This window comes from Trachemys scripta, chromosome 9 (genome assembly GCF_013100865.1).
Source record: "Trachemys scripta elegans isolate TJP31775 chromosome 9, CAS_Tse_1.0, whole genome shotgun sequence".
In the NCBI taxonomy this organism is placed as follows: domain Eukaryota; kingdom Metazoa; phylum Chordata; order Testudines; family Emydidae; genus Trachemys; species Trachemys scripta.
This window is the reverse complement of record NC_048306.1, coordinates 61,379,375-61,393,412: the sequence shown is the minus strand read 5'-3', so window position 1 is coordinate 61,393,412 and position 14,038 is coordinate 61,379,375. Positions and strand designations below refer to the sequence as shown.

Here is a 14,038-nt window from a genome sequence, read left to right as displayed (position 1 = left end):
GGGGGGGGGGGCAGCACTCCAGAGGAATGGGCACCTAGCTATGGGGCAGCTGGGATAGGCACTATATTGGGTAGGCACTAAGTTATGAGAGCAACAGCACATATTGCTCAGAAGAAATGATTATTCACCCCAAGAATTCAAAAATCAGATGATTGTGCCCCACAAGCAAGGAGAGCTGCATTCTTTCTGCTCCACCCCACTGATGCCATAGGAGCAATGGACTTTACTGCAGCCTTCCTACATTCCCTCCACAACACCATTGCCACCTCTCCATCACTAACTGGCTCCCTACCAAAGAGTTCTTGCCCTCTGAACTGTTCCTCTGCATTGTTCCTGCCTCGCCCCCATTTCCTTCCTTATGCCCTGGACCCTCTGATCTCCCAGTATATGCCTCAGCCCCCATATTTTTATACAGTCCATTTTACAGTGCTGTTTTCTGTCAAGCATGTCCCCATGTCCCGAGGAGAGAACAAATACTTGCTCTACATTAACCATTGTACTGCTCTTTTCCTTTTGCATTTTACCACTTTAATTTTATAATACAGGGGAGAAAGGATGCATTGCATTTGAGGAATAAAGGCAGTGTTGTCAGGCTTTTCTGGGAGTCAGGACTGAACAAGTTGGAGTAGATCACCATATGGAGATTTTTCCTTAGATCTGAAAAAAAAAGCCTGACTTGTTTGTATTGTAACTGACTTTCTCCTTTTTGCGGACAGCCTTCTGACCACTCGAACCTCCCAGAATTACTATCTGCTGCTCTTGTGTTTTGTTTACCATTGTGCTAGTCATGCAGGCAGGATAAATACTATCTACTAACACTTATTTGAATAGTCTGGGTTAATTGTGCTGTTGATCAAGTGGCTTCTTCTGGAGTTTAATGCTCTCCCTCCCTCCAAAAACCCCTTATTTTAAAATTCAGAACCCCCTGAATACCATGATTCCACAGCCACACAATTTGCCACAAAATTCAGCGCCTAGCTTCAGAATTTAGCTCCAGAATCTATGGGGATAACTTTGAAAATGCTGAGAGAGTGCAAACTGATGCAGTGATTCTTTGGGCATTTATGGAGAACTTGATGCAAAAGCTGCGAGGCGTGAACTCTCCCATGCATATCAAAGCAATGTTCACTCTGAAACCTGTGATTTCAATCTGCGGCATGTTGAAAACTGAAAGTGTGGGGACAGCATGAAATTGAATTTAATATCGAAATAAATCAGTCAGGAGCTACTGTACCAGTTGCATTCTTCATTCACATATTTTATCGAATAAAAACATCCACTTCTAAAAATTTGTCTGAAGCTTCTACAGTATGTTCAGAATTTCCGCCAGAGTGCATCAGAATCTTGATTCTTGCTGCAGGATTTAGGTCATGCTTGTGGCAGGGCACATGGAGCTTTGCCTATACCTGATATCCATGCAAACTATGCTGGGAAGTAATGTAGCAGTTAGGGGCCCAATTCTTGTGTTCACTAAGTCTGCTTTCTGATGGTCCCTCATTCCAAAGCTGTCTTAAACCTAGCATATTCTACCTCTTGAGCCCAGCTTTGTGGCCTCTTCCCAGGTAGAACTGAGCATACCCTGGCTGTAGCTGAAGTTTTGGCTTGAAGTTGTTCTTTTTATTACTTGAGTTTTGTTATTTGCTATATGTGCTACGTATAACACACAACTTCAAAAGATAACCCCCCCTGCCCCCCCAACAACAGCAATAGCAAGAAAAGGACATTTCGGGTAGACATACAGCTGAACCTAAACCCTAGTTTCCAGCACTCTCAAATCCATTTGGAGCTATAGGCGGTAGATTTCAAAAATCAAGCCCATGTTTGGATCCAAATTTCCCCAAACCCTGTCTGTATGATAGGCCAGACTAAAACCCTGGATAGAACTTTGTGGGGGCTGAACACTAGCTCCAGATGCGAATTTCGCAGCTTGAGCCCGTCTCTAATTATTTGTGAACAAAAACGAAAGCTGCAATTTGCAATTAAAATCTACATTTAGTACATGCTAGTCATAAAGCTGTCTCACAATGCATGTGTTAAAGCAAAGGATATTAAACTAGGCCAAGTTCTGTGGTCCTTAGTTGAGAAAAACTTCTATTGAAAGCAACAGGAAATTGGCTTGATTAAGTAAATAAGCCTTGATTAAATCTGAGAGTTTGGCTCAAAATTATGAGTTTCTCATTCTCACACTACCATAGTTGGTGTGGTCATTTACAGACAATTTAAAGACATGAGACCAGATTGTCATCAGGTGTAAATTGGCATAATACCATTGCCGAGAACCTGGTCTGGGATCATTATCCGGAGGAGTTTATAATCTAAAGGCCAGATTCTTATTTCAGTACACTGGTGTAAATCTGGAGCAACTCCACTAGTGCTACAGTGCATTAGAGTGCAGCTACATTGATACACCAGTTCTGGAACTGGAGCTGTTCCTGAAAGTAGACATGGAGTAGGCATGTCCTAACTCCACTGCAAACATTTTGAAATCCTTTGTTAAGAGCATGCACTGTGTTTGTCATTCATAGTTACCACCTTGCACGGTTTTCAAAGCAAATGCAGACTCCCTGCATTCAGAGACTATTAACTTCCTCTTAAAGACAAGAGCTCAAGTATGTGATGTAAATGGCCTACAGATACACTACATACATCAAAGCAAAGGCAATTATTGTTTCTGCCAGTTGATATACTTCCATTTATCACTTCTGGGGTTTCCCATATCACTGTAAATATGGTGGTATAATTATTGCTTTTTATAACTGTACCGGTTATTCCTCATTACTTCCCTGCCTCGGAGTGTCCTCATGAGATTTCATATTTGTAAAAGGCATCGAGGTACAGCAGTTAAATGAACCTGAGAAGTATTGGTACTGGCTTTCCAGGAAAATGAGCCAAAGAGTGTCTCACTTAACCATGGATCTACCTTACGTGAATTAGTTGGAATTGGAGACCAACAGTAACCTACCAATGTTTTCAGAGAGCTTTAAACTTGTTAAGTAAAGGCATTCTCACTTCCCTGGCTCAAGAAACTCTCATGTGCTGTCCTTCCACATCCTCCCTATCCCCCAATCATCACTAATCTTCAATCGGACAAGGAGGCACTGGTGCTCATTTCTCCAGTGAGGCCCCAGTAAATGGGGCATCTAGATGTATAGTACAAGGGCACACCTGGTACCTCTTCCAGTGACTTAGGCTTATCTGTCACAAGATTCCACATCCACCGTGGATCCTGGTGCTTTAGGAATGGAGGATGAGGGCCAGATCCCTGTGCTAGTGCAGGGATAGAGGTGGCTTGTGCCATCACTCATGGGCTCGTTCAGACCCCAGTGTAGGCTAGGGTAAGCCTGAGGCCTGCTTGGCTGGGATGCAGGCCTGCCCTAGCTATGCCACCTTTTGCCTAATATGCTCCTGCTCTGTTCTGAAACACCCCTGCCAGGACCTGCTCTAGGCACCAGCAGAGGAAACATGTGCTTGGGGCGGCACATTTCCAGGGGCGGCATTCTGCCATGCGGAGGGTTTGCATTCCCACCTGACCTGCTGCCGAGAGGCTCGCTTGGCTGACGGAAACGGCACAGCAGGCAGGTGAGCAGCAGCGTGGGGGAGAGGGAGAGACCTGAGCTGCAGGGGGCAATTGGAGGACCAGCCGTTGGAGCCAGGTGACTGCTCTGGACCAGGGGGATTCCCCTCCTCTGCCCTGCTCCACTTGTGCAGCCACTGCTGTTCCTGTTACCCCTCCCTCCAGCCCTCCCGTTCATCCCTGGAGTCACCCCTGACCACTCCAGACTGAAAGCGTCCTCCTGTCTGTTCTGCGGGGGGGGGGCGCTCTGATTAATGGCGGGGTGTCCCCTCCCCCCCACCCGTGTACCCCATTTCCACTAAGCTGGGCTGATGGGACGGGGGAATCTGTGTGTGCTGCTGCCTTTCTGGGTCTGGAGTTGCTGGCAGCTGCTTGTGTCTGAACCAGACATAGCTTTATCTGAGCTAATAAGACCTAAAACTTCTCCTCTAAAAGTATTAGAATTTATAGCAAGAAAGGATTTTTTTCACTCCAAACACAGCTATAGCATTACACATTCTTTTAACATTACCAGTATCAGTGTTTGTAATTGTGATTTTGTTAAAATTAAATGAGTACACTAGTAGGAAATTGTTTTATTTCACTAACTACAAATTCTCTGTTTTCATTTTTTTTAAATTTTAAACAGTCAAAAACAAAACAAAAACATTGCAAAGTGCAAACGTGTAAAAGCCCCCAAAAAGGCGGGGGAGGACAAATTTGTTTTTGCTTGGAGTGGCAAAAAACCTAGAGCCGGCCCTGACCCCTGCACCAGGGGTTTCTGTGGAGGCAGCACAGGGCCCTCCTGCATTACGGAGATTCCCTGACAGGGGTCTATCACCCACTCTATGGCCCTTTAGTACCAACTACCATAGAGCAACAATGAATTGGGTTTTCAGCGAAGTGGAGTAACATTAAATGAAGTAGGATTGTGTATTTAATTTGTTTCCACCTTTCTCCTATGGGTGCTGTCCCTTTGGAGTCCTGACCCCTTCACCACCTCCCCTTGGTCTCTAGAAGCAAGTCATGAGTGACCCCTCTTCATAGCAAAGTCTTGGAAAGAAACTAGGAGCTGATCTGTATGTGGTGTTGCCTCCCTAGTCCCAAAGTCTTCTGTGTACGTGACAGCTTCCCCTGATAAGAACGCACTAGATTGCAAGTTTGCATAAGCTTCCATAGAAAATACTTTGCTAAAGAGGGAGCTAAATGAGTTTGATTCATAGAGCAGGATCTTAAACTCACGCTAATCTGCAGATATTAACAGGCTACACTTTCAAAGGCAAAATTTACAAAGATCTCCGTGCTTTGCTTTTAGAGTTATGTCCCATAAAGCTGGGATTTGGAAGAGGAATGGTTTGGCTGTGTGTGACTGTGACAAAGTTAAAAGGCTGGATAAAATGAAAACTTCTGTAAAGGGTTGAACTGCATCTATTCCAATATCACTTAGACAAGGTTTTTGTGTTAGTACGTCATTTTGCTTCGGTCATTGTATGAAAAGGAAAAATTAGCCATAGAAAAAGATAGTGAGGGGCAGAGTTCAGTGGAGACAAAAGATTAATGAACGGAGAGCAAACACCTGCCTAATTACATATGCTCCCTACCAGCTTCCTTCCTGCCTGCATGTGTCTGTAGCTCTACATTTTAACCAGAGCATACATTTCTTATCTTCACACCCCCACTTTCCAAGCTGCCCTATTTCATGCACTTCTATACCTGGTCTTGCCTCAGCATGCAGGGGTAGACTAGATGGCTTCTTGAGGTCCCTTAGCCCTACACGTCTATGATTCTCCTCCCCTGTTTTGCAGAAAGCACTTGTCCAGGCAGCCTGGAGATCATACAACTGCACGAACTTTATAGCCAGTGATGCAGCAATGTGGTAGTGAGTACAGGCAGCTGTATTTCACAATGAATAGAGCTGGGCACACAGGCCAGCCCCCTCTTGCACGGCAGAGTGTTTATTTTTTCCCATAGTCCCATGGGAAGGGCCAAATTTGCCCTCTGTGGGGAAGCCACATACATTTTGCAGACCTGCTTCTTGGAGGAAGGGGTGCTGCATGTGTTGATTCTTAATAGAACAACTCCCACAATCAGCTGGCGCCGTTGAGCTGAGGCTGTGAGAATCCCTCTAATCCTTAAAGTGGTAAATAGGGAGAACTTGGCGGCTCCTGAGCAAAGGTGCTAGGGCTTATGGGGAATATCTCCAGCTCACTGTTAAAGTACTCTGACCTACACATTGTCTATCATGTATGCTACTAACAGTGAGCTCTCTGGAGCTGGCCGACAGTAGCAGTAAGGGTGTTTTATCTCTGCTGTATTACCGAGGGGGGGTAGGATTAGAGGAGCCAATGACCTGTTACCAGTGCTTTGCCAAGGTGAGAAGTGGCCACAGAAGGCCCTTGTTGAAGACTTGAGATTTTGTGAACTGAAGCTTCAGGCTCAATGTGAGTATTTGCATAGCCCTCACAGCTGAGAACAAAACCCATGAGCCTTGGCTTCCCATTCTCTGCTGGAGCCATTAGACAACACTCCCTTTCTTCAAATGATGATACTGGAGCTGTTTTGAATTTACAGCCGTGTGACTGAGATAACTGTTGTGCCCAGGTAGATTCACTGGTGACCTGCTTTTATGGGAGTTAACATAATCCTTTGCATTTGACTGCAAGTTTCTGCAGCTGCACAATGGAAATAATGACTCACAATTACAGGCTTTTGTGAGAGCTGATGCAAAATGACGTGGAATAATATTATGACCCCAAAATGAAGTAAGGTTTCTACTGAGAACCAGTGTGGTTTATTAGGTTTTGCTCAGAGCAAGACCTCTTAAATTCTCATCCTAGCTTTATCACTTCCTCTATTTTCCCATGTGCCTATTTCATGGTAAACCAGGTGTAGCTTGCCTTCCCAGGTGAAGGGAATGATCATGTGGTGAGAGCATGTGATTCAGAACCAGGCCTGCTGGCAGATATAAGGGGCAATTTGAGCAGATTGGGGGCAGAGTCTCAAAAGCTGCTGTATGTAAGGAGGTACTACCAGACAGAGGCCCTGGGGCATGTAGGAGCAAGGTAGAGTGGCTGTGAAGACATGAAAGGAGGGAGGGGTATAAGCAGGCAGTAGCAGCCATGGTAAAGGGCTGGAAAGATGTTATAGCCTAAAGGGAGAGCTATGTGGAAGCCCATTACAAACTGAAAGGAGAGGGCTGGTAACAAACTACTTCCAGTAGTGAAGCAGTTCTATGAAAGTGCCAGCTGAGGTGATTTGTTTGATGTATGATAAAGTGAGGCAGTGGCAGGGTCTGATGCTGGCTTTGGTATGACTCTGATCTGAGATACAATAGCACTGTACTTGTCTATTTCATAGAGGGGTCTGGAAACCAATAAATTAACATAGAATGCTTTGACACTGTAGCCATAGGGCCTTATTTTGGGGGCCAGCTGCCGTATATGTAAGTGCAATCTTGCTCAATATGGTTGCAGATATTAGTGGTTTGATTATAGCTTGTTACAGCAGTGCTAAGAAGCATTGTCCATGAACAAAGGCCCATTGTTCTAGGTGCTGTACATGCAGATAGTGCCTCTCCCAAAGAGCATACAGTAGACAACAGTGAGATGGTGAGGAAACAGCACCATGGCTCAATGCTTTTTATTCACCAGCCAGATGCTCAAGGAGAGTAACATGCGCCCCCACAAAGAGGTATAGCAATAGGCACAAAGGTAGAATGCCTCCCATTGCTCCTGCAGGGGTTCTGAAGCTCCAGAATGTCCTTTCTTTCTGGGCTGTGCCAAAATGACACAATCAAGCCCTTTCTTTGCATGTTAAGTCTTTTAATAGTATTTTTAAACAATCCTCTCTCTCTTTGTGTTTAAATTAAAAGAGAAATGATAACAGCAGATGGAGCAGAACTTCTTAGGAAGTTAGTGTGTTAAAGAACATTCAAAGACGGTAATAGACTGCTCTATGACAAACCTCAGTGTGCAGTTGCTACATGAGTTTGTGGTGAGATGGTTACAACATCAGGCCCCACACAAATCAATGTCTGGTTCGAGTATATTGAAATGGAAAGCTCTTTGGGGTAGGGACAGTCTTTCTGCACCATGCCTAGTGAATGGGTCCTGGTACATTACTTAGGCAATGAGAAGCCCATTACAGATAATATCCTAGGTACCAATCCTGCTCCCACTGAAGTCAGCAGGAGTTATGCTTTAGTGTTTCAGGCCTTGCACATGACCCACCACAAGTCACCATCAAGGAACAGACTTTGGAGACTTCTGCTACCTCAGTAGCCAACTTTCTCAAAATGCAAAAATCGACAATGAGATCCAGCACAGGATCCAGAGCACAAGTGCTTCCTTTGGGAAACTTCTCCAGCACATTTTCACGGACTGTGACCTACAGAAGGACACCAAGATCCAGATCCATAACACAACTGTTATTCCTTTATGGGTGCAAAACCTGGATGACCTATTGACAGCACCTCAAGAGTCTGGAGAGATACCACCACCGATACCTCTGGAAGATCCTTTGCATCAAGTGGTAAGATTGCTGCACTAATGCCAGCATCCTCATTGAAGCTAATGTCACCAGCATTGAAGCAATGATCCTCATGCACCAACTCCACTGGGCTGGACATTGTGTGTGGATGACAGACTCATGCTTCCCAAAACAAGCCCTCTACTCTCAGCTCACCTATGGTCAGAGATCCCATGGTGGTCAGAGGAAACGCAACAAAAATACACTGAAAGCTTATCTCAAGAAAACTGATGGGGATACCACCAGCTGGGAGGAGCAAGCCACCAACCAACCTCAATGGTGCCACATCCTCCATCGGGCAGTGGCCCGCTTTGAGAAGTGCCTTGCCCTCGAAGCTGAAAAGAAAAAGAGAAGGAAAAAGAAAGAACTTTTCCCCAGCAGGTGGCTGATCCGCCAGGAAATGTCTGTACCTAGCGTGGGCGGATCTGTGGTTCCAGAATCAGACTCCTAAGTCGTCTCAGGACCCATATTCAAATCTGTGGTAAACAAGCCCCAGCAGCCTATCTACAGCCCTATTCTGGCTTCCACGAATCTTGGTTACTACTTGCAGGATTATCCCAACACATTCTGAATTTTCCCCAAACCATGTGCTTTGCAATATCCAGTCCTCTCCTGGACAGTTCAGAGAAATAATGTAGTTTGTTTGTTCCTCTAAAGACACAAAACACATCACCAATTATTAATTTAACTGGGGTAACTACAGTCTTCTCTTTAAACACAGCACTGAGTTGGTTTATGGTAAAAATGAAATAAATTTATTATCAAAATATATATAGAATGAAGTGAGTTCAAGTGTAAGGAATAAAAATAGAAAGTGTGACAGGGTCAGGCCAGATGGCTAGAGGAGAGTGATCCTATTGGGAACCAGGAAGTGGGCAGGCAGAGCCCGCCCACTGCTAAAGGACCTCCCCCCAGCCTAAGGGGAGGATCCACAGGTCTGGGATTCCAAATAATTGTGAGGGACAACTAAGGAGATAACAGGAATGGGAGTGAGGTCACAGGGCTAACTGAAGGGAACCGGATGGGGACTCTGAGCAGAGAACCCGGGACAGCGCCCCCTGCTCCTCGAAGGTATCAAGGGAGCGAGTGGATGCCACCCAGAGGAACTCTGCCCAGATGCATGAATGGACTGAAGAGCGGAAATAGGCCCCACAGTCGCAGGAAACCCCGTCAGCCAACTTCCTCTCCCTGGTTTTGTAGATGGCCATTTTGGCCAGGGCTAGGAGGAGGTTGACAAGGAGGTCCCGCGACTTTGTGGTGCCATGGCTAGGGAGTGCATAGATGAGAAGGTTAGGGGAAAAGTGCAACCAAAAACTTAATAACATATCCAAGAGGAGCCAGAATAGGAGCTGCAACCTGGAGCACTCCAGATATATGTGCACCAGGGTCTCTCTCACGTCGCAAAAGGAGCAGGTGTCCAGGAGGGGAGTGAACCGTGCCAAGTACATGCCCGTGCTCATGACTCCATGAAGGAACCACCAGCTGACGTCCCCGGGGGGGCCTCGGGACCAGGGTGGAATATAGGCTAGCCCACCAGGGTTTCTCATCCTACAGAGGTGGCAGGATGTTCCGCCACTTTGTGTCGGGGTGGGACGCAAGAGTGAGGAAGTGAAGGGTGTGGAGCATGAGCGTGTATAGCTGTTTCCTTGGCACGGTCTGGAAATGAACCGGCTGCAAATCGTGCAGCCGGCTCACAGTGAATGGGCAAGGGGGAGGCCAGTTGGGCCCACAAGGCAGGGGCCCGATGAAAAGGTCCGGAGGGCTTGGGGTGAAGGGTGGGTGGGGCATGTCCTCTCACAGGACCCAGTCGAGGTAGGCCTGAGCAGCGGGCGGTAAAGTGGCCCTCACCTCCTGAAGTACGTGCCGGGGAATACGAGGCCTGGAGAGCCTCACGCGCTGAGCGAGCGTCAGGGGATCCAGCCAGTCTCCCCGTTCGTTCTCCAACTCTGGTGACTTCTGCCAGGACCAACCTCTGGCGTACTGCAGGGGACTCTGCCACCTGCACACAGAGCTGGGGGTTGTGTAGTAGGGGCTCCGCAAGGAGATCAGCCCCCACGGTGGCTGCCACGGACCTGGTCGCTGAGAACAGTTTCCAGGTACGGAGGAGGTGTTGGTAGAAGACCGGCAGCCCAGATGGAGATAAAGGAGCTGCTGGTCATATCGGAGCCCTCAGAAGTGGCACAGGATGGCGTGTGCCAGTACTCTCCACTCCGGACTACCTGCACCATAAAGGAGCCTCTGCAGGCGGAAGACATGGACCTGCATAGGCACTTCAGGCCCTGCCCTCCCTCCTCCAGGGGCAGATGGAGGCCCCCTTCAGAGACCCAGTGCACTCCTGGCCAAAAGAACTCCAGAATCGCCATCCGGAGGTTGGCCAGGAAGCCCTGGGCCGGGACCAGGGTGTTGAGCCGGTACCAGAGCATAGACAAGACTAGTTGATTGAGGACCAATGCCCTCCCTCGGACAGTGGTCCTGTCCATTTCTGGAGCCTCTAAGTCACCCTGCCCTCTAAACTGTGCCAGTTCTCCGGCAGAGACAGATGCGTGGCAGAAAGGTAAACACTGAGATAGAGCAGCGGACCTGCGCTCCACTGGATGGCTTGAAGCGCAGGTGGGAGGGAGCTCGCCTGACACCTGTCCACGACCACCAGGCCAGAGCTCTTGACCCAGTTGACCCGGGCGGAGGAGGCTGTCGAGTAGATGGCCTGGCAAGCCTCCACCCGTGCCAAGTCACCCAGGTCCTGGACCACGAGGAGCGTGTCGTCGGCGCATGCCAACAGGACCAGCCACAGCTCTGGCTCTCAAAGCACCAACCCCGTCAGCCTCTGACGGACGAGACAGAGGAAGGGCTCGGTCGCCAGAGCGTACAGCTGGCCCAAGAAGGGGTACCCCTGCCGTACTCCCCACCCGAAGCTGACCGGCTTGGTCAGGGTCCAGTTGAGCCTGACCAGACACTCTGCGGAGGCGTACAGAACCTGGAGAAAGCCCACAAACTGGGGTACGAAGCCCAGTGCTTGCAGAGTGCCTAGGAGATACCCGTGGTCCACCCTGATCCAGGGACAGGAGGGCGAACGACAGACCATCCCTACACCCGAGCTCCAGGAGATCCTGGACCAGATACAGGTTATCAAAGATGGTATGGCCCGTGACGGTGTAGGTCTGGTCTGGGTAGACAATGTCCACCAGCACAGACCCCAGCCACAGTGAGATGGTCTTCACTACAACTTTGTAGTCCATGATGAGGAGCGAGACGGGATGCCAATTCCGTAAATCGCGGAGGTCCCCCTTCTTCGGCAATAAGGCGAGCATGGCTCGCCTGCACGAGAGAGGGAGGACCCCGCTCACCAAGGACTCGGCCCAGATGGTGACTTGGTCCGGGCCGAGGACATCCCAGAACATGCGGTAGAACTCCATGATCAGCCCGTCCATGCCCGGAGATTTATTGGTGAGCATGCTGTGACGTTGTGCAGTCTATATGGTTTTATAAAAAACTTGATAATAAGTCAATATAATGTAACTGAGATAGTTTTAGAGAAAATACGGTAATCAGTGAATGTAAGTAACTGGGATATGCCTCATGCAAAAGGTCTCTTGTAAGGTATCATTACAAAGCTTATAATCTACTGAGTGTGATCATCTGATTTGTATAAATGTACCACTCTTGTATCTAAAACTAGAAATATAAAATGTAACTCTGAGGGCCTATTGTAATTGTGTAAAGTGTGGACCATTAATGATGGTTTGGAATCTTGATGACTCCCATTGTCTGCAGATGGCTGTATTTACCTGTGAGTCTTCCTGTATATGTGTGTGCTGGCAAGTGAGTAATGAAGTCTTGCAGTGACGTGATCAAGTCACCTGAACTGGAATCCATCTTTAACCTGGTGCTTTTCCATTGAGGGGGGGGTGGAAAACCAGAGAGACTTCCCGCCTTATGCAAAAGATATATAAAGGGGGGAAGAGAACAGAGAGAGGGAGAAGCCATCATGAAGAATCCCCTAGCTATCACCTGAGCTGCAACAAGAGCTGCACCAGGGGAAAGAATTGTGCCCAGGCCTGGAAGGTGTCCAGTCTGAGGAAAATTTACTGAAGCATCTCTGAGGGTGAGATTATCTGTATTCAGTTTGATTAGGCATAGATTTGCGCATTTTATTTTATTTTGCTTGTGACTTACTTTGTTCTGTCTGTTACTACTTTGAACCACTTAAATCCTACTGTCTGTATTTAATAAAATCACTTTTTATTTAGTAATTTACTCAGAGTATGTATTAATACCTGGGGGAGCAAACAACTGTGCATATCTCTCTATCAGTGTTATAGAGGGCGAACAATTTATGAGTTTGCCCTGCATAAGCTTTATGCAGGGTAAAACAGATTTATCTGGGTTTAGACCCCATTGGGAGTTGGGCATCTGAGTGCTAAAGACAAGCACACTACTGCGAGCTGTTTTCAGGTAAACTTGCAACTTTCGGACAGGAGATTCAGACCCTGGGTCTGTGTCTGGAGCCAGACGGGAGTGTCCGGCTCAGCAAGACAGGGTGCTGGAGTCCTGAGCTGGCAGGGAAAACAGAAGCAGGGGTAGTCTTTGCACATCGGGTGGCAGCTCCCAAGGGGGTTTCTGTGATCCAACCCGTCACAGTAAGGACTCGGCCCAGATGGTGACTTGGTCCGGGCCGAGGACATCCCAGAACATGCGGTAGAACTCCATGATCAGCCCGTCCATGCCCGGAGATTTATTGGTGAGCATGCGTCGGAGGGTTCCGAGAACTTGGCCAGAGTGAGAGGCAGCTCTAGCCGGTCTCGGTCACCGGCGCTGACCGTCGGGAGTCCATCGCAGAGCACTCTGCAAGTGGCAGGATCGGTTGGATCTGGGGAGAAAAGACCTGCGTAGAAGGCCCTGACCTTCCCACACATCTCCGCCGGATCTATGAGGGGGGTGCTGTCCTCTGCCTGGAGGCAGGTGACGTGCTTCTTGGCCCCCCTCCTTTTCTTGAGGGTGTAGAAGAAGTGGGAGCTGTGATCCATCTCCTGAAGGAGGTGGATGTGGGATCGAACAAAGGCACCCTGGGCCTGATAGTCCTCGAGGGCCCGGAGCTCCTTCCGCTTCTCCCGGCATGCTCCACAGAGGAATGGATCCTCGGGCCTGGCGGCCAGACACCCTCTCCAGCTCTAAGACCTCCCGTTCCAACTGCTCTATCGCCACATCCCTCCATTGGCTGGCGCCCCGGGTGTAGTCATGGCAAAATAGCTGGGCGTGCACCTTCCCCATGTCCCACCACCGCCACTCAGAGGGAAAGGTGCACCTCTGCCCTCACTAGGCCAGCAGAACTCCCGGAAGGATGCCACGAAGCCCATATCCTCCAACAAGATGCTATTAAAGTGCCAATAAGCCAGCCCCGGCCTCTCCGCGCAGAGAGAGGCCGTCATGGTCGCTAGATGGTGATGTGAAAATGGGGCTGGTCGGCTGCTGGAGGAATGGGCCCATGAAAAATGGAAGCATGATAGGTAGTGCGGTCCAACAGGGAGTGGCGTGACCGATGGGCCTCCACCCGGACAGAGATGAACATCGAGACGTCGTCCGGGTGGTGGTCGCGCCAGACATCCCCCAGGAAGTGATGGTCGACAATGTCCCAAAGGACATCCGTGGCTGCTGGGCACTGCTTGGTCCTGCTCCTCGAGGATGGTGTTAAAATCCCCACCCAAGACCAGGCATTTGCAAGGATCCAAGGAGCCGAGGAAGGCGGATGTCTGCTGATAGAAATTCAGCCACTCTGGGCCCGATGTCGGGGCATAAATGTTGACAAGATTGACCACTAGCCCCTCCATACAGACCCAGAGGTTCAGCAGGCGGCCCGGCTCAGCCTCGGCAACCCCCAGCACCTCGGGCTGTAGGTCGGGGGAGAACAGGGTGGCCACTCCAGCCGAATTGGTGGTGAGGTGGCTAAAATAAACGCTTTCC

General features: G+C 48.7%; 1 protein-coding gene across 1 annotated transcript in view; it reads right to left on the bottom strand.

Moving 5' to 3' along the window:
• Positions 1 to 11,316, bottom strand: part of LOC117882362 (G-protein coupled receptor 55-like) — a 39,275-nt gene extending 27,959 nt beyond the window's left edge. The window contains exons 1-3 of the mRNA XM_034780523.1: positions 11,171 to 11,316; positions 9,879 to 10,079; positions 8,353 to 8,415 (exon numbers count right to left, since the gene is read on the bottom strand). Coding sequence (XP_034636414.1) covers positions 8,353 to 8,415; positions 9,879 to 10,079; positions 11,171 to 11,316 — 410 coding nt within the window. The remainder of the gene's footprint in view (positions 1 to 8,352; positions 8,416 to 9,878; positions 10,080 to 11,170) is intronic.
• Between the last annotated feature and the right edge of the window lie 2,722 nt (positions 11,317 to 14,038).